Genomic DNA, 19,964 nt, shown 5'->3' with positions numbered 1-19,964 from the left:
ATTTAGGGGTAGGAGTTTATATGAATGCATGTCTGAGGGGAACTTACTGTCTTTAGAAATGTCTAGATGGTATTTTTAGACAGGCAAAACAGTAGATGTAAGTAGACACTAATTGGACAGACGCGTTCTGTACCCTCAAACAAGTCAATGCTGATATCTGAAAACTATCGGCCGATATATCGGCATTGGCAATATATATCAGTTGACCACTAACACTGTGTAGTACAGCTGTACTGGGCAATTCTGGTAAAATTATAACATTGTGATCCTATGCTCTGCTCACATGTTCTGATAATAAAATAACTATCCACTTTGCAGTACGTATGCAGTGCATATTTTTCTGCACTCATGTTAATGGATTAAAGTGTTCACAGTGCATGTGGTTGCGGTCCGTTCCAGGAGCGGTGTGTGTCTGCAACAGTGCAGAGATCGTTTCCACACAGAGTATACTACTGTGCTCCAACTGCTGAATTAAAGAAACAGCGCATTATATGCAGTAAACATGAACATAGATGGACACGAAAATGTTTCACAGTAAACACTTATGGCTTTTTGGCTAGGTTTAAAGGAAAAGAGCACTTTTAGATAAACAAGGCAATAATAGATGGCACTCGTGGATAGGGATGGATACCAGTACAAACAATACTGTTATCAATAATTGCGTTGTTTTATCTCCAAAGGGACAGTTCACCCAAAAATAAAAATGTTGTTATATAATTGTTGTTGTCATGTTGTACCAAACATATATTAATTTGTTGTATTTATTCTTCTGAACACATAATAATTTATTCTGAAGAATGTGGGCAAGCAAACAGTTGCTGGTCCCCAATGACTTTGATATTAGGAGAAGAAAAAAAAAAACGGTTGAAAGTCCCTGGGGACCGACAACCGTTTAGTTTCCCACATTCTTCAAGATAACTTATGTGAAGAAGAAACTTATTCAGGTTTAAAACAACTTGAGAGTGAGTAAATGATGGAATTTTAGGGTGAACTATTCCTTTAATGTTAATAAAATAAAACACAATGAGAAGAATAACTCCCTTCTCTTGACTGAAGAACATTAATACAGTTGCTAAAGCTCAGCTGTAATAAAATAACTTGGTAAATCAATGATAAGTTTGTGAACGTATGAAAAGAAGTTTAAATGTTTTGCCACTTGCTTGAGCAACTTAATATATAAATCTAAAAGTAAATGCTAAAGTAAAAATTTTTATTTTTTGTTTAAACATGTCTGTGGAAGAAATATAAATAATTATGAATGTTAAAAAGAAGGCTTTAAAAAGATTGGCATTGGTGCTGCTTTCTGTGATCGGCCTCAAAAATCCTGATAGGAGCACCCGTACTGTTTTCTGCTCATGTGCAATACTTCCGGTTCATTTGCCACTGTAGGAAAATAACAAGAATAATAAAGTGCAATAAACTTTAAAGGGGGGGTGAAATGCTATTTCATGCATACTGAGTTTTTTACACTGTTAAAGAGTTGGATTCCCATGCTAAACATGGACAAAGTTTCAAAAAATAAGTTGTACGTTTGAAGGAGTATTTCTGTTCCAAAAATACTCCTCCCGGTTTGTCACAAGTTTCGGAAAGTTTTTTTTCGAGTATGGCTCTGTGTGACGTTAGATGGAGCGGAATTTCCTTATATGGGTCCTAAGTAGGGATGCACCGAAATTTCGGCCACCGAAAATTTTCGGCCGAAAATGGGCTTTTCGGTTTTCGGCCGATAGACTTTTATCACCGAAACAACACGGCCGAAATGTTGTGATGACGCAAACAGAAACCGCGACCTGCACGTGCACCTGCAAAGCGCAGACCAGGAGCTCCACGCGACATTCACTTAACACCAGTGATAACATTCTCTCTCTTCGTATTCCTTTATTCGCAGCACTAAAACGTCTCCTAACAAAGAAATTAAGACGGACCACGAAGTAAAAACAAAGAAAAGTACAGTCTTATAGAGCCTGTTAGCACACGTCTCACTGAGATCTTTTCGGATCCTCTGCACTTCATCGCGAATGTGCTTGATCCGCGTTATAAAGACCATTACTTAGATGCGGAAATAAGGCAGCGCGCACGAGAAATGATCCAGGCCGCGCTGGATGCGGAGAACCCGCGTGGAGACGGAGAAGCGCCAAGCGCAGAAAAAAAGACTCGTCTCTGCACCAGATGAGTGGCATGCACCATCGCTGTCTGATATGGTCAGTGGAATTCTGCAAGAAAGTGCCTCAAATAATAATAATACGTTGGCTATTTTGATCTTAGGCTACTATATATAATATATACACACACAAACATATATACATACATAATATCAGATTGTAGCCATATTTATGATAGATTTTCTGCTAGATTTCTGCTTTAATTTGATAAAAAATTGTATTTATGCCCTGGCCCTATTTAAATACACTCTCTCAAATATTTCTCAAATGTCAGGCAGATGACAAGCTCAACTGCTCAACAGCTAGATGGTTATCTGTCTGAAGTCCCCATCCCCAGAAGTGATAACAGTCTTGCCTACTGGAGAAGTGATGCACTTTCTAGTCCTACATAGAAAAATTTCAAATGCACTTCACCTAAATGCACTTTGTTTTTATGAGAGAACTGTTCATTTTAAAACCTTTCTGCAGGCCAGTAGGCCTGTACATTGTTATTAAATATACACATGAGTGGGATACATTTTTAGTTTGAATTTTATTTTATACTGTGCATTGTTGCAATGTGCTTAATAAATATTTGCATCATTTGTAATTATGTATTTTTATGTTTTTTTTTAAATAAGTTGTGTAATTGTAATTATCTTTGAAACTTTAATATTAATTTATGCAATTGCAATGTCTTAATTTTAGTAAAGTTAGTACACGGTCATAGCAATAAATGCAATGGTACTAATAATTGGCATAATTTCTTTCGGTGTTTCGGTTTTCGGCCTTGGTTTTCTCTTTTTCGGTTTTCGGTTTCGGCCAAGAATTTTCATTTCGGTGCATCCCTAGTCCTAAGGGCAAGACAACCCTGCACAGATTACCAAAAGAGAAACAGCATTAAGGGACCAGTGGATGGAGTTTATTTTTACAGAGCATCAACGGAGTTGTGCAAGTATTTGTGTTTGTTCCCTGCATTTCGAAGATGCTTGTTTTACAAACAAAGCCCAGTTTGACGCTGGATTTGCACATCGTTTATTTCTTAAGGATAATGCAGTCCCAACGAAAAAGGGTCATGATTGTGTGTTGGAACCGCATGCGGTGAGTAAAACGGCTTCAAATATCTCGGTGTTGTTAACTTAGCTATCGGCGCGTAAGCACATCAAGTAAACAACTTGCGATGTTGTCATTAATCTGCACTTTCCACATGTACAGCTTTAAAAAAAAATAAAATAAAAAAGACGACAAAGTGGAACTTAATCATTTTCCAAAACCGCTAAGAAAATATATACAGTTTCAGTACATACCACATAGAGACGTTTTTGCTGATGCTGCTCTTGTTAAATTTCAGCCTCTGGATCTGATTCTGGATCATAAATAAACGGCTGAATCTGACTGTTAGCCATGGTTTGTTTTGGTTGGTTTTGTCCTCACGCTGTCACGGCTTCCAAACGCTCAACGCAAAAGCCTACTGCCGCTCGTGATTCTTTAGCTCCGCCCACACGTCACGCCTCCAGCCGGTCGTGTTTTTCTGGGAAAAATCGGTACAGACTATCTTTCTCTTATGAATATAATAAAACTAAAGACTTTTTTGGAGTTATGAAGGATGCAGTACTACTCTATAGGTACTCAAGATTAACAGGATATTGAGTGAAAACGAGCATTTCACCCCCCTTTAAAGCTGTTTCCATTACAAACCAGTGTGTTTATAATTGGAATATATAATAAATATAATAAATAATACATTAAAATAATATGATAAGAAACAATAGTTTGCAACACCAAACAGCAAAACTAACTGTTAAAATAGCCAGAAGCAGATGAGACCGGAAACCAGACACATAAAATTTACAATTACAAATCTTACCGCTCTTGTATGAAAGAAAGGTGGATACATTATTTAGATAATAAAAAAAAGTCTGATCAGACCTTTTATGTAGGGCTGTTTTTTTTTTTTTTTTTTTTTGCATTGCACATAATTATATATTTTAAAAGTCAGTTCTGCGGTTTTCCACATGCAATCTCTAGCAATTCATAATAATGTATAATAAACATATAGCATTCTATCACACAGTATTCAAATATGGAATAAATAAGTTTTTATTTTTAAGATTAATGCATATATGCAGATAAATGGCACGTTAACAAGCTAGGCTCTTATCCACAGTACCATCTGTTAAATGAGGAAGTTCTTTTTATACAAACAACACTTTTGAGCTACATTATAGCATGCAGTCTTGGTGAACATAATAGACCAACTGTGATCCAAATAAGTTTTAATTCAAATGTAATGTCTCATATAACTGTAAGAAAACTACCTACAAAATATCTTTTCTCATTTTAAATATCCTTAAAGATGAAAATATCCTTGTTCTGAAGGGGCCAAAACAAGTAGGTCTTCCACGTTCAGACCTTGTCGTGATTGGAACAGCTGCCAAAAGACTGTATATATATTAACAGGAAACAAATGAAAGGAAGGGATAAAAGCCAATGTTAGCCATTCAGCCAAATAAACAAGGGATACCCTCCAAAAACAAGGTGACCGAACAACACTTCTCAAAAAAGTTGAACAAAAAGTCCACAGGGAGCCATGTGTGTGAAAACAACTTGTAATGATTTAGGGGGGAACTTGAGAAGCAGTTGCAAAGTCTAAAGACCGAGATAAAGTATAAAAAAAAAGATCTTTTGTTTTCATTTTGGGTTTTCTTAGGAGGCCACAACAATCATCGACCATAAATAGGACACAAAGCACATGGCTGCTGAATCGAGAACTGTTGAATGGACTGTGATCTGTGGTCTGTGTCAGGCAAAAAAGAGAGGCTTGGATTTAATATATATATATATATATATATATATATATATATATATATATATATATATATATATATATATATATATATATATATATATATATATATATATATATATTACAGCAGGCCAGTGATGATTAATTTTCCCTCATAAGCCAAGAAAGCAGCAAGAACTAACATCAAGTCCAGTGCCAAGCTAATACACCTCTTCTGTCAATTTCAATGTTTTTGCTTCTTTTCTTTTAACAAATACACAAATGCAGTCAGACTCACACGCCAACGACAAAACAGGTTTATGCTATGTGACAAGAACCATGTCAAAAAGTCTCCACAGCACCTTTAGAAGAAATGCTACTTTGATTTTTTTCCCCACCTACTCCTCCATTTAAGGGCAAAAGAGAAAACAATTATCCCCCCTTCTTCACATTTCTTGTGTGGGGAAGTCTGTACAGCTGTTCCTTCATCAATAAAAGGAACAGTGAGATGATCTAAAACATAATTAAAGACACGCTGTGGAGGAAGTTTCACTGCTAGGATGATCTAACAGAGTCCGTATGCTGAAGTGGAGATGAGAAGCCTGTCGGTGCTTGCTTAGCACGTTCAGGCTGTTCATCAGGATGACAGAGAAGCCTTATCTCACCTAGCACTGACAGAGGTGAAATACGACATCCTTGATTGTGTGACAAACTAGTTCATGATAAAATATCACTAAAATCGTTGGGTAGGAAGAATGTAGAGCCATTCTGTAAACTGGACTGCATGTGAATATCTTTAAAAGTAGTGATGCACCGATTGACCGGCCATAAAATCAGAACCGGACAGTTTTTCCTTAAAATATTTTCTTGAAGTCTTTTTTCGGCCCGATTTTTCTGGAAGTGTGCCTGCGTGCACAGACTACATTATAATCATTCGCTACTGTGTGTCATTTGTTTGGAAGTATTTCGAAATCTGTGCACTGGACATGGGCAGCCGTTCAGCACTGGAAGTGCAGAGCTACATGTCTGAGCACAGATAGAAGGAAGTGAACAGCCGTTGTTGTACTGGCGCACAAATAAGAGCCCCTTTCCTGCGCGCACTGAAGCTGCGTGAGCGTACTGTACCGGTCCGCGCCCTGAACACATGTAGACCATGAAGAGATGTTCAGATCAACTTCTCATGTGTTGGATGAGAAACAAAACGAACTAAACTGTGACCAAACTGATTATTATTTTTTTTTTTTGTAAAGTAGAACTTGCATACACGTTTGACAAGCCAGAAGTATATAAGATGATTATTTTCATTTTACCTTAAAATTACATCGACTTAATTTTAAACTTGCTTGTTAATTTGAGACAATAGTTATTTATTTTTCATTGGCTCAAGTAAAAAAAAATATAGATGTGAATCATGCCCCTAAAATTTTTAAATTGGATGAATGAAACACATTGCATCTTTGTTTTATTTGCAACAACATTATTTGATTTTAACAAATAATTATAACAGATTTAAAATAAAAGTGTCTCGCAGCGCTCCATGGACAAGTTCAAGGAAAGGATGACAACGCGGATTCTGATTGTTTACTTTATTTTACAAGTGCACAAACCTTCTGTGTTTTTATATTTTTATTGTGAGTGTAAACACTTTTGAAGATTAAATCTTACTCCAAAAAGGATTATTATTATTATTTTTTTTTTTATATATGTGTCTTAGCTGTTCGATCACACTAGCACCACAGTTTTTTTCATAGTTTGGCTGGTCCTGCGACTTATAGTCAGGTGCAACTTATTTATCAAAAATTCTTTGACATGAACCTAGAGAAATAAATCAAGAGAAAACATTACCGTATCCAGCCGCGAGAGGGCGCTCTAGAGCTCTAGGCTGGAGACGGTAATGTTTTCTCTTGGCTCTAAATAAATGCGACTTATAGTCCAGTGTGACTTATATGTGTTTTTTTCCTCGTCATGACGTATTTTTGGACTGATGTGACTTATACTTAGGTGCGACTTATAGACCGAAAAATACGGTAATTATATTTTAAATGCCATAATTTTGAGTGGGTTTTGTAAATCCTGTCATACCGGTGACTGAGCCGCTGAAATAGATGCATTTTGCAGCATTAAGGTTAACAATCAATCGATTAATTGAACGTTAATTTAAATGACGATCAATCATGGAAATGATTGAAAATTGACATCCCTAAGCTTGAGATTACAATTTGGAATTTTATTTAAATCAATTTCTTTTTTACACATCATCTTAGTTAAAGGAATATTCTGGTTTTGTTTGCTGCTTTTTTGATTTTCAGCTCCATGTTGGCAAAAAGGCTGTTCTCATAGTGACCACAGGTTAATAAAACATAAAATTTGCAAAACTACATGAGACAACTTAGATTAATACAAGATAAAACTTCTAAAATGAGTTTAGGTGATACCCAGGTATTGCCACCAAACACATTTCTGAGTAAAACCACTATCTAAAGCGATGAATGTTACAGGTTAAACGCAAGATAAAGTTAAGTTACTGACAGCATTTGTGTTATGCTGTTGATCACCACAGAAAATAATGTTGATTAACCATACAGTTAACAAGCAAGTAATTAAGTAAATAAATAAGTAAACAATGTAAGTGAACAAAATGTAATTAGTGTACTAAAAATAAATCATTTAATAAACAAACATAAGTAAATATAAACTTTGTAAGTGGCATAATTAGAGCCTAAATTGTATTTATCCCAAAATCTTCCTTTAAAAAAATTTATTATATATAGAGTGAATTGGAAGGTCACCTGTGAAACTCAAGACATAACCAAAAACGCAAAAAGGGGACACTGTTGGTTGAAACGTAAAATTATAAAAACACTGCCTATAAAAGCAGACTTAATGTGAAACAGCAAAGCAGCGAACAATCACAGAGCTCAGGTGGCACAAAAGCAGCCCTACTCTAAAGGAATTATGCAGCTGTCATGTAAGAAAAGAGTTTGTGGTCAGATGACAAGATGACAGAGCTTTTCCAAAGCACGTGTAAAGCACAATTCTCCCCACAAACATCACAGCATGCCTACAGTGAGTCATGATGTGGGGAAACACCTCAGAAATATTTAAACCTTTCATTTTTGAAAGGGATTCAACTATATTTTAAACATGAAATATGCAACAGATTTAAATTTAGTTTTCTGGTAAATGACAGTTTCTAATATATATATATTAACTATTTAAAATTAAGTATTAAATTGAGTTTCAGCGCTTTGAAATAAAACAAAAATGGTAAAAAAAAAAACCAGTAAAAAACAGTAATTCAAATAAAAAACTGGCTACGTGTGTCAGTGATTTTTCAACATGTACCAGTGCTTCCTGCATACGGCACAACTGCATTAAGTGGTAGTGATTGTGTGGGTCTAGATCTTCATTGCTTCTTACCCTCGACAGGTGAGGTCTTGAGTCTGCGACAGATCCCTTGCACATCTCCGTAGCATTCTACAATCTTGTTGACCGCCTCGCCACTGCGGAGCTCCATCAGCTCACGGAGCTGCATCGTCGTGCAGCCAAAGTCGCCTTCGTGGTCGACCTCGGCGACCGAGTTCCCCGGTGGGTGGTCTGCAGTGTTGTTAGCCATCTCGACTCGCTGAGCTTCAGTCACTCCTCAGGCCTCAGGACGTGAGATTTCGGATCAATCCACTTGTAAACGTAAGACTGGGTGATGAAGGAATGCTTCAGGTAAGTGACAAGTTCACAAGTTACTGGGACGTTGAGCAGAACTGTTTTGAGAGCAAACGAGCATCAGAGAAAAGGTTTCTGAAGAGGATGATCCAGGTCAGACATGTTACCGCAGCAGCAAGGATGTATTGTACTCTAGATGAACCAGCGAGAAACTGAAAGAGAGCAAGAAACAGACAGGATTTAAATCATTTTGTAAATCAATGGAAAAATGGCCTAATTTTGAACATTTTGTGACAGAACAGGAAATGTTGACACTGTCTTAATGACCAGAACCACTTGTACTTTTGAATGAAGCGTCATGTTGTAATAAACCAAGAGAAGAAAAAAAAAAAGGACAAAACGTTATGAAATACAGAGCTGCATAGAAAGAATTTGCACTTTTAGTAAGCCTGCTGTTTTATATTTACATTATATACACATTTATTTCCCCCAGGGAAAGTTCCGACACACATAGTGAAAGTCTGTGAGACCTCTTCATGTGCTTGAACAATCACAATATACGGATGTAACCCCAAAAAAGGTACCTAGTTTGCATATCTAATGGGAATCTCCCAGACTCATCATCGCAGTCATACATTCATTAACCCTGGAGGAATTCATAGTTTGGGAGCAAATTAAACGGTTTATTGTTTTGCTGCTGGTCTCCAAGCCCAAAGAGGGGAAGTAGGAGGGAAACACAGAGAAGTAGAAAAAGAGAGGTCACTGGGTGTAAAATAAACAAAAAATAAAAAATAAAATAAAAAAACAAAACTCTGCCCGTATCTGAGATAAGGGGTCTGTGTCAATGTGAGACAGGGGAGCTTCCAACTCTGTTGGGTTTTCTTATGGACACGGAATAAAATAAATAGAGGTCACTCTTTTGATGTGTGCTTGCAGTGATCCGAGATGACATTTTGGACTGGGATTCATCTAGAAGCGCTATGGCCAATTTCTCATTATCACACTTGTACAGTCAGTGATGGTAGCCATAAAAGAGAAGCACTGGATACTGGAAAGCCCTGAGGTTTATTTTAACCCAGATTGGATTACTGTCCACTCCTCCTTCAGTGTCAGTAATGCTTCAGCCTCTGTACACTGCACTGACCTCTTGACCACTAAAAGAGGAGACTTCAGCACATAGTAGTTTTACTATGACTCTCATCTCTCTTTACTATTATTTTAACTCGGCACTTAAGGTATCATCGTAGTTTAAAGTACCTAAAGTGAGTTCTGATTTAAACATATCCATTGTTGTATGTGTACGTGAAAACCACATTAGTCAGGTCAGAATACAGTTTACTGAATTTAGTTCTAACATTGGTACTAATGTAATGGATGTCTGTAAATGTCAAAATGTGTAAATGCTACAAGAACAAGCACTACAGTGTTTCCAAACAAATGTCATCCATTGCCCAAGGCATTGAGAGAGGCCATTACCGAGCTTTCAGATTAGCAGAGAACATAAAATGTTTGAGTGGTTCTGTGGAAAAAAAATAATAATTCTATAAAGCAATGTCACATGCCGTGCTGAAGAGGACCCACCCAAGTTAACCTCTGAAAACAGGAATGGACGAGTGTTTTAAATACTTCTATGTAGGAGCTTGGGTTTTCTTCCACCCCATAATCACCAATATTGCATGCATTTTCCTTGCATGTAAGTCTATACATTTATTTGATAAAAAAAAATACAGTAAAATGGCAACATTGTGAAATATTTGTATAATTGAAGCAACATGAAGAATAAAAAAATAAAAATAAATTTGGAAATGTTTAAAGGTGAATAATGATAGAATTTAAATTTTTAAGAGAGGCATGCCTTTGAGATATTAAACGCTCATCTTTTGAGTATTCCAAGAAAAATATTTCACAACAGGAGTAAGAGCATCTTCTTACAGGGTTTTTAAGACTGAAAAACCCCACCTAGCAAAGCTTCTCTGTAGATCTAGATTGAAGACTTATATGTTTAGTCAGACATAGTTGAATTCTCACTAGGGATGTCAAATTTCGATTATTTCCATGATCGATCGTCGTTTAAATTAACGATCAATTAATCGATTAATCGTTAACCATATTATAATACTGCAAAATGCGTCTATTGCAGGCACGCAGTCAGCGGTATGACAGAATGTGCAAAAGCCACACACACACACAAAACGCTTTCTCACTTGAATTAAAGAGGTTTTAGTCTGAATAAAATGCTAGTAGCAGGATTATAAAATGAATAGATGCGATTATGATCATTTGATAAAATGAAGAGAGCGCGCCATACTTTTGAGGTCATTTTACTTTGTTGACAGTTTCCAATCCCGCACGGAGAACGCTGAACGCGCATCTTTAAATGGTTTTGTGGTGCTCGTTGTTGTATTTTAAAGCACAATTGCAATGTTTTCAACTGACATTATTGTATAAAATTATCCGAAATGTGGAGCGCGTGTGACTGCGCTGCACATTAAGTGAACTACATCGGCGCTGCTGCACCAAAACACACTGTTGCTCACATTAATTTGATCCTGCTGGATTCTGTCCTAGAAAATGTCAGATTTTTAAAAATCCGGCATACAGCGCATTAGATCGTGACAGTGCATGCGTGCAGACGAGGATGAGCGAGCGCGGCTTTGGCTAGATTTATTTGGAGGTTATTGCTCATGTCTCATTCGGCACAAATCGAAATGTTTCCATATTCGCAATGTATTTGAATGTTAAACTATTATTTATAATGTAAACTAGGCTTGTAGTTAACACGCATTCGCATATAGACGGAAAAGATGATCCTCTTCATATGAGCAAAAACGTCCTTGGCATAACAGCAGAGTGGACCGGTATACTACGGTCTATTTAAACTGAATGCTCCAGGAATGTGTCGGTCACAGCGCCTATTAATCGCTGTTTTGAATCCAGCAATTATTTATTTAGAAATGATAAGATCTGATTATGACAAGTGTGGTATAAAAGCTTTGTTTATTAGAGGAATAATAGGTTAACTGGAAAATGTTAGATCGCGACCATGCTTTTGGACCCCATAGTCTTCATTTACGCGGCTTTGTTCTGGTTTGCCGGTTGGTCACGAATTTCCACAAATTCAGTATATTTAGGCATTGTTTCTTTTCCTAAATCTTCATAGTCTAACCCTCTAATTTCCCAGGTTTATTTTATTATCTTTCGCTTTTAATAACTGTTTTCGCATCTCTTACTGTGGTAAATGGGAAGGGAAATTAAAGATTTCATGAATTAAGAATTCGTTCGATTTATTAATTTGTTCCCTTATTTCACTTAAATCATGGGTTATTTAGGGAACAAAATTAATGAAACATGGACAATTGCCACATTAATAATTCGTAGGAATGAATTAACAAGTTGTAGGAATGAATAGACTACCTGTCCTGTCACTGTGTCCCGCAGCCCTGCAAAGCGCACGATATAAAACAGTTATCTGATGAAATGATTAGTAACTACATTTCTATTGCATTTAATGTTGAAGAACTTTTATGTTGTTTCTATTTTAATGTACTTTAAAGTTTAAATCACATTAAAAGCTTAATTTGTACATTGTGAATGAATGATGATGCTTTTATATATCGTCACCGTCACTCACAGCCGCTCGCACGTGTTGAGTGCGCATGAGCCGCACGCAGCCCAACATTGAATCGGTTAACCGACCATCGATAGCCTTAATCGATTGCATCTCTTATCGACAATTAATCGATCATCGATTAATCGTTGACATCCCTAATTCTCACAGTCTCTTTTTAATTCTGCTAAACTAGTTTTCCTCCTCATTGCTTTTCTCCACTCATCAACTCAACACCAATCAACCCCTTACTCTGATATGTCTGTATATTGCACAAAATCTTATACCATTAAAAACTAGGGATGCACGATCATGATTTTTCATGGCCGATTCCGAAACCGATTTTTTTACAAGCAAACTGGCCGATTCCGATACCGATTTCCGATTTTTGTTTATCTTTAAGCAACAAACAAGAAAGAAGGTAAGTATGCATAAACAAGATGTTTATTTGGTATTCAATAGGCCAAAACTGGCTTTTGGCAATTGAAAACAATAACCGTAATCATCTGAAATTAACGGCAGTATCTGCACAGTATGCAGCCTAAATTCAATACAAACAAAGATGGTACAGACATCAGCATTTGGCTTTTGTTTTTGAATTGGGTTGAAACTACATAGTACTGGGCTTAAATTAAAATATGAACTGTAATCATGTGAAATGAAAGGCAACAACTGCATAGTTATACAGTCCAAACAACACAATCAACACACATTCGATAACATGTTTCTTAATCAGCATTCAGTATTTGTTTTAGTTTTTAAATTTGGTTTAAAAAAAAAAAAAAAAAAGCTTTACCAGTCAGTATAAAACAGTATGCTATACAAGTAAATTATTCCAATCAAATAATGTTGGTCCAAATAAAACACAGATGCAAAGTGTTTCATTCATCCAAAAAAAAAAAAAAAAAATTAGGGTAATGATTCACACATAACTATTCTCTTCAGTTAATAAATCATATAGATGTGAATCATTACCCATAAATGTTTTAATTGGATGAATGAAATACTTTTTTTCACCGAGCTACAGCAGGTGATTTTTAAATCAAATTAAGTCGATGTATTTTTTAGGTAAAATAAAAATAATCCTATACAGAACTAACGTTTAGGCCACTTCTGTCTTTTCAAACGTGTATGCAGGTTCTACTTTAGAAAAGAAAAAAAAAAAAACATTTCAGTTTTGTCAGTTTAGTCCATTTCGTTTCTCATCCAACACGTGAGAAGTTGATCTGGACATCTCTTCACGGTCTACTTGTGTTCAGGGCGTGGACCGGTACAGTATACGCTCACGCAGCTTTAGTGCGCGCAGGAAAGGCTCTTATTTTGTGCGCCAGTACACCAACGGCTGATCGCTTCCTGCTATCTGTGCCTCAGACATGAAATTCTGCATTTCCAGTACTGATCGGCTGCCCGTGTCCTGCGCACAGATTTCGAAATACTTTCACACAAATGACATGATAGCGAATGATTTCAATGTAGTCTGTGCACGCAGCCGCACTTCCGGAAAAATCGGCCAGAATTGGGCAATGGATAACCGGCCGGTTCCGATTTATGGCCGGTCAACCGGTGCATCCCTATTAAAAAATTATAGAACTTATGAATAATTTACAGTTCTTAAAGTAGTTTAGTGGTGAAGGTAAAAATAAGTTTTACTGATGTCGTTCTGCTCAACTACAAATCATTCATGTTTGCAGCACAAACACCATGGTTGAGTTACACACCACAGATTAATAAATAGTTTTAAGAGTTTGTTCAAATTCCTAAACCCAAGTATGAAAAATAATAATAGTGATGCTTGCCTTAGCAAACACCATTAAATTAGATGCTGATAATTTACTCTGTGATTAACATGCCAGCACTACAAATAGTTGTTTTACTGTATGACCCATGAAAACGATGTTAAATGATGCTTCGTGTATGCAAGACTATTATTATCGCCTCTGTAACATTGTTGAGATTCTCATGCCATACTTTTAAGCTGAGGCATCAACTGTAAAAAAAAAAAAACAATACAAAACAGGGATGTTTCCAACAGTATCATACTATAGAAGCAGGAGGTACAACATTCCATGAAAAATACAAGAAACTATAACCTGTTTTCCAAGGTCATACTGTGAAACCAATCTGACAACAGACCTTTTATGTAGTTTTTTTTTTAACATACAGCATGACCATTGTAGACTGATGAATGAATGACTCGTATGATTACTTTTTTAGTTTGAATCAGTGTTGCTATTACTGACAAAGCTGAAATAAAATTAGATAACATTAAAGTATAACAAAACTATCAAAATAAATACTATTTTAGTATATAAATATAACTAAAACAACATGTTTGAAACAATGCCCTGTATAATTTGTAGCTATATATATATACCGTATTTTCCGGACTATAAGTCACACTTTTTTTTCATAGCTTGGCTGGTCCTGCGACTAGTCAGGTGCGACTTATTTATCAAAATTAATTTGAGCCTTCAAAACATAGCACATAGACAAAACAAAACAAAACAAAACACATAGAGCGCCCTCTTGCGGATGTAGACGGTAATGTTTTCTCTTGGTTCTTGGTTCAAAATAAATGCGACTTATAGTCCAGTGCGATTTAGGTGTTTTTTCCTCGTCGTGATGTATTTTTGGACTGATGCGACTTATACTCGGGTGCGACTTACAGTCCGAAAAATATGGTGTGTATATATATATATATATATACATACACACACACACACACACACATATATATATATATATATATATATATATATATATATATATATATATATTGCTGTGCTCCACATTTACTATAAAAAGTATAGACTATAGAGAGTTCATAAGCAAACTGTAATGCACACAGCCAAAATTTATTTCAAAGCTCATTTGAGTAGTTATCCTCTACATTAATGCATTTCAGTCACCAGACACATGATTAAATGAAGAGAGAGGTCGGCGTCTGTTAAAAATCTTAACAGTGGCGGAAGTGTACGGCTGTGTAAATGTGGAAGAGGGTGCACCAAGTGGTTCACATTCCGCATCCCAGTGTGCGTGTGAGGAGAATGGTAAGAGACTGAGAAGATTAAAGCATTTGAGTTCAGGCTGAATGTGTGTATCGAGCTGAAGAGGATGAAGGGTGGGGAGCGGTTGTGGTGAAGATGGAGGGATGCCAGCCGAGACTCCGGGGGAGAGCAGAAGTCGGCAGGGACATCCGGGTGAGCAGAAGATGCAAAATTAAGGGAGGGAGGAAGGAAATAAGAGCGAGGCATTGCTGTGAGATTAAAGCATATGAGCAGTCACTGGTAGGCAGCAGATGTAAATCTGGCCACATCTGTTTCCTTCGCTGTCCTGCAGCAGTGGTGCCAGTGCAGGCCTTTAGGCCCCATATCCTCCTCCACTCATCTGGGGCTCTGCAACACCACAAACCCTGTACTACCTCACCATCTCTTCAGTCTTTCTTTCCTCTCTCCACCCTCTCACTCGGTCTGTTGGGTTTTTATGAGAGTGACTCATCAGTCTACATTGCATCTCAAAAGTCTGAGTGAAACATGCAAGTTAGTGCACACCTCAAAGAAGAGCAAACATCTAATTTCCCGACAGATTAAGCCGTTTTATACTGTCAATGTCTAAAAATTACAATGATGTCTGGTGAGTGCAGCCTGTCAGCCATTACCAAAAGCCCAATAATGCTTGCTTGCTTTATCGGTTTAGACTGAGCGTAGTAGTTTTTATCTGCCTTTAATCAGGAAGTTAATTTAAACTAGGCAGCGTAATTCACCCATCAAAAGCCTGCGTTATAGAGTGGGACCAACATATCAACTTTTTTTTTTTTTTGCATTTTAATGAAATATGGCTACAGGGAGATGCAACGAAGCAAAGTAGGCCAGACCAAGCTGTCAAAGCAAGAGGGGCAAATCGAACAGTCTGATGCACTCCCAAAAATTAAAGGCAGAGCACCGGATGGAGACCGCTATTAAATTACCCCTAAAAGGATGAAGTTCAATTTAGGTGAGATGGAGGGAAAGCCGTTTACAGGAAGCATGCTAAAAGCAGGACAATTCATTTTTGAGCATCAGCTTCTTTTGTAATATACAAAAACATCCATTTGGATCAGGGAAATGGCTTGGATGGCTCACAGACATCCAGCATCTCCCTGGGGAGAGTGAGACAAATAAACAAACTACGCCAGTAACTTGTGAACTCTTATTTTGTTATGTTGGAAAAGCAACAGATACCCAGCACTGACTACGTAGTCATTTTTTAACCCTCTGAAGACAGTACTGACCAGTCAACAGCACCTGAAAGATGGATGTCATCCCTATTACCATTTCTAATTAGGGTTGTACATTGCTGGACAGACAGGTCATGCGTCTTTGCTTCCCTCAGCTCCTAAATTTAAACATTTCCTTCATCAGACGGCTCTGGGTCCCTGACAGGCAGAGTGAGAACCAAATAAACTGTGGCTGTAACAGATGACAAAGAAGCTTGATCGAGAAAAAATAAATAAAAAATTATTATAGTGGATGTTCAAACTAGACAAGAATTGCCTTTTTATTTTAGAAGGTATGGCTGCAAAGTGACTGCAAAAGATAAATGACTGGTCGTTCAAGAGAGAGAAAAAAAAACTGAAGATGATTGTGCTGGTTTGTGGAGATGATTGTGCTGGTTTGTGTGCGTGTGTAACAGGGGGCGTGTAATTGGATGCGGCCGGGAGCGAAACACTCTGTGTTGAAGCGTCGGCCTGTCCCATCCTCCCTCTGACTGCAGCCACACCTGCCTTGCATACTAAAGCGGCAGAATGCAACGCCCTGGACCCAGCTGCTCGCTCTGCAGCAATTCAGCCGACTCACGCTCACCTACCACCATCAAGGACGTAACCTACCACCACCAAGTTGCAACATGCCATTGAGATAGTAAGGGCATTGTACAGTCTTTACTGAGTTATGATGCCCATACTTCAGGGATGTAGTATACGAAAGCCTTATTCTGCAACTATATGGCAAGAGTGCAGTAAAAGGGTACTGGTATTTGTAAATGATTATAACCACATTTCCTGTGAAACTGGATGTATGTTTTGCTAAATTAAGTTGCAATTTCAACAAACAGCCTTCGATTTAAGCTTTAATTCAACAGTTTAAATCTCTCTATATATAGCAAAAGAGATTTAAACAAGGTTCAATCAAAAGCTTCTTCCACACTTTTTCCTTCCACTCAACTTTCTGTTAACATGCTTGGATACAGCACTCTGTGAACAGCCAGCTTCTTTGGTAGTGAATGTTTGTGGCTTACCCTCCTTGTGGAGTGTGTCAATGATTGTCTTTTGGACAACTGTCAGATCTGTCTTGCCCATGATTGTGTAGCCTAGTGAACCAAACTGAGAGACCGTTTTGAAGGCTCAGGAAACCTTTGCAGGTGTTTTGAGTTGATTGGCTGATTGGCATGTCACCATATTCTAAGTTGTTGGTGGGTTTTAGTTAAATGTGAGCCAAAATCTTCACAATTAAAAAAACCAAAATACTTAAACTACTTCAGTCTGCGTGCATTGAATTTAATACAAGAGTTTCACAAGTTTAATTACTGAAATTAACTTCTCCACAACATTCTAATTTATTTAGATGCACCTGTATTAATTTACAAATTAAACTAACTGCAATTAGTCAATTAGTAATTATTTTAAGAAGTACTTAATTATGTAAGGAAATGTAAATGTAAGGATTTTAAGATTATCAAGTCAGTAAACTAATTAGTTAATGGGGGGGGCAGATCAAGAATCGTTCTGGAATTGGATCGTGAGGTGACTAAAGATTCCCCACCCATAATCTGTGTTTTCCCCTTGTTTATCTTTAAAGTACATCAAATATATTTCAAGAATGTATTCCTTGTATGTATATGTACAACATATATATATATATATATATATATATATATATATATATATATATATATATATATATATATATATATATATATATATATATATATATGTTAGGGCTGTGCGATATGGACAAAAAAAACCTTTCACGATTTTTTGATCAATTTTGCGATTTCGATTTTAATCACGATTTTGACACAGACAGACAGACAGACATGCTTTACAGTCATAAATGCATTCAGTATAAATTTTAAACATATTTCTAAAAGAAAACCAATGAGAGCTTTATCTCTAGCTTACTGTAGCGGTGCCTCAGGTGTTATATGTTTTGCCCAGTATATTTAATGCCCAAGGGTCACTGTACGCATCTGCAGTGCGTATACAGTAAGTTATGTGTAAGTGGTTCAGAAGCAGCAACGAGAGTGCATTATTGTAATGCAAAAGCACATTAAAATAATGCGCGAGCGCGAATCTATCCACTCGCACCAGTGATGCGCGGGTCAATGTATTAATAATCCGCACCCAACAGACGTTTTCAACTAATAAATATATATTTTGAATGACTCATAACCGCAGGCAACCGCTCATTTTGGATCAACCCGCGCATCACTGACTCGCACGCAGATTTCATTTGCTCTGTTAACAAAACCAGATGCGCGTGCTCAGATCATAGACTGTATAAGGATCAGATATATGCTTCCTTACAACATATCTCCTCTCGCTCATCCTGTGTCATGTGCACTCACAACTATCTCTGTGCTCATGCGCAAGATATTAAATCTTTTCGCACCTTTGTATTTATAACCTTTTCTGTTCTCATCTTTTTACTGTGTGCAGTGTGAACGTTCTGTTCCGTTAACATGGGCTCGAAAAAAAAAAAGGCTACGTATCACAGACAGAGTGTGTGAACCTGGAGTTAGGTATATGCCCAGTCTGCTCTCAGTGCTCTGCTCTCGCGCTCCACTCAGGTGCGCTGCATCCTGATTGGTTCAGATAACATACTGCAGGAGGTCAGGGCTGCAGAAAATGGTGCTATAAGGCGATTTAGAAATCGCGCACACTCAAATCGCGATTTTATTTCGATTTATCGCACAGCCCTTATATAATATAATATAATATAATATAATATAATATAATATATATATATATATATATATATATATATATATATATATATATATATATATATAATTTAGTATTTTCAAATATAGGTGGAATTGTTTTTCATTTGTACTGTCTGTTCAAATTAAATGAAAAGAAACAGAGCATAGTAGATTTGTTTTTTATCTCTCTCTCTCGCTCTCTCTTTCTCTATATACATACACACACACATATATATATATATATATATGTATACATATATATATATATATATTTTTTATTACACATAATATTACAGAATTACATGCACATAGTACCTTTCAAATGTTTGGTGTGAGTAAAATAAAATTTTTAAATTCATCAAAAGGGACAGTAAATACTTTACATTATTTAAAAATATAGAATATTTCAAATAAATCGTTTTTTTTTTTTTTTTTTACTTTCTATGAAATTGCAATAAAGAATCTTAAAGACCTTGAAGGTAAATCAGCATATTAGAATGATTTCTGAAGGATCATGTGACACTTAAGACTACAGTGATGGTTACTGAAAAAACCATCACCTGAAAAAAAGAAAAAAAATTAACAAGTTTAAATTGAAAGTTTAAATTTAATTAATTACATTTTAATCAAGTAAAGGGGACTTATTTCAAAGATAAAAGAGAGAGAGAGAGAGAAGAGAGAGAGAATAAAGGGTGTTTGGTTGAGAAGTAAAAAAAAAAAAAAGAAGCAAGCATGGTAACAAAAAGAGTCAGAATGCAGAGAGTGTATCTAGGTAGAGAGTGAGCTTGTCATTTCATGAGCAACACGCTGAATT

At 36.6% G+C, this 19,964-nt stretch overlaps 1 protein-coding gene across 6 annotated transcripts in view; it reads right to left on the bottom strand.

Annotated features, from left to right (window-relative positions):
• The window catches only part of LOC113055221 (plasma membrane calcium-transporting ATPase 2-like), an 85,359-nt gene that overhangs the window by 43,769 nt on the left and 21,626 nt on the right, over positions 1–19,964 (bottom strand). For all 6 annotated transcript variants that reach the window (XM_026221311.1, XM_026221310.1, XM_026221305.1 and 3 more), the window contains exon 2: positions 8,344–8,795. In XM_026221311.1, the coding sequence (XP_026077096.1) occupies positions 8,344–8,539 (196 nt within the window). In that variant the 5' untranslated portion in view covers positions 8,540–8,795. The remainder of the gene's footprint in view (positions 1–8,343; positions 8,796–19,964) is intronic.

Source organism: Carassius auratus, chromosome 36 (assembly GCF_003368295.1).
Source record: "Carassius auratus strain Wakin chromosome 36, ASM336829v1, whole genome shotgun sequence".
Taxonomy (NCBI): Eukaryota; Metazoa; Chordata; class Actinopteri; order Cypriniformes; family Cyprinidae; genus Carassius; species Carassius auratus.
Note: the sequence above shows the minus strand (reverse complement) of the source record. Positions and strands in the feature narration are given on the sequence as shown.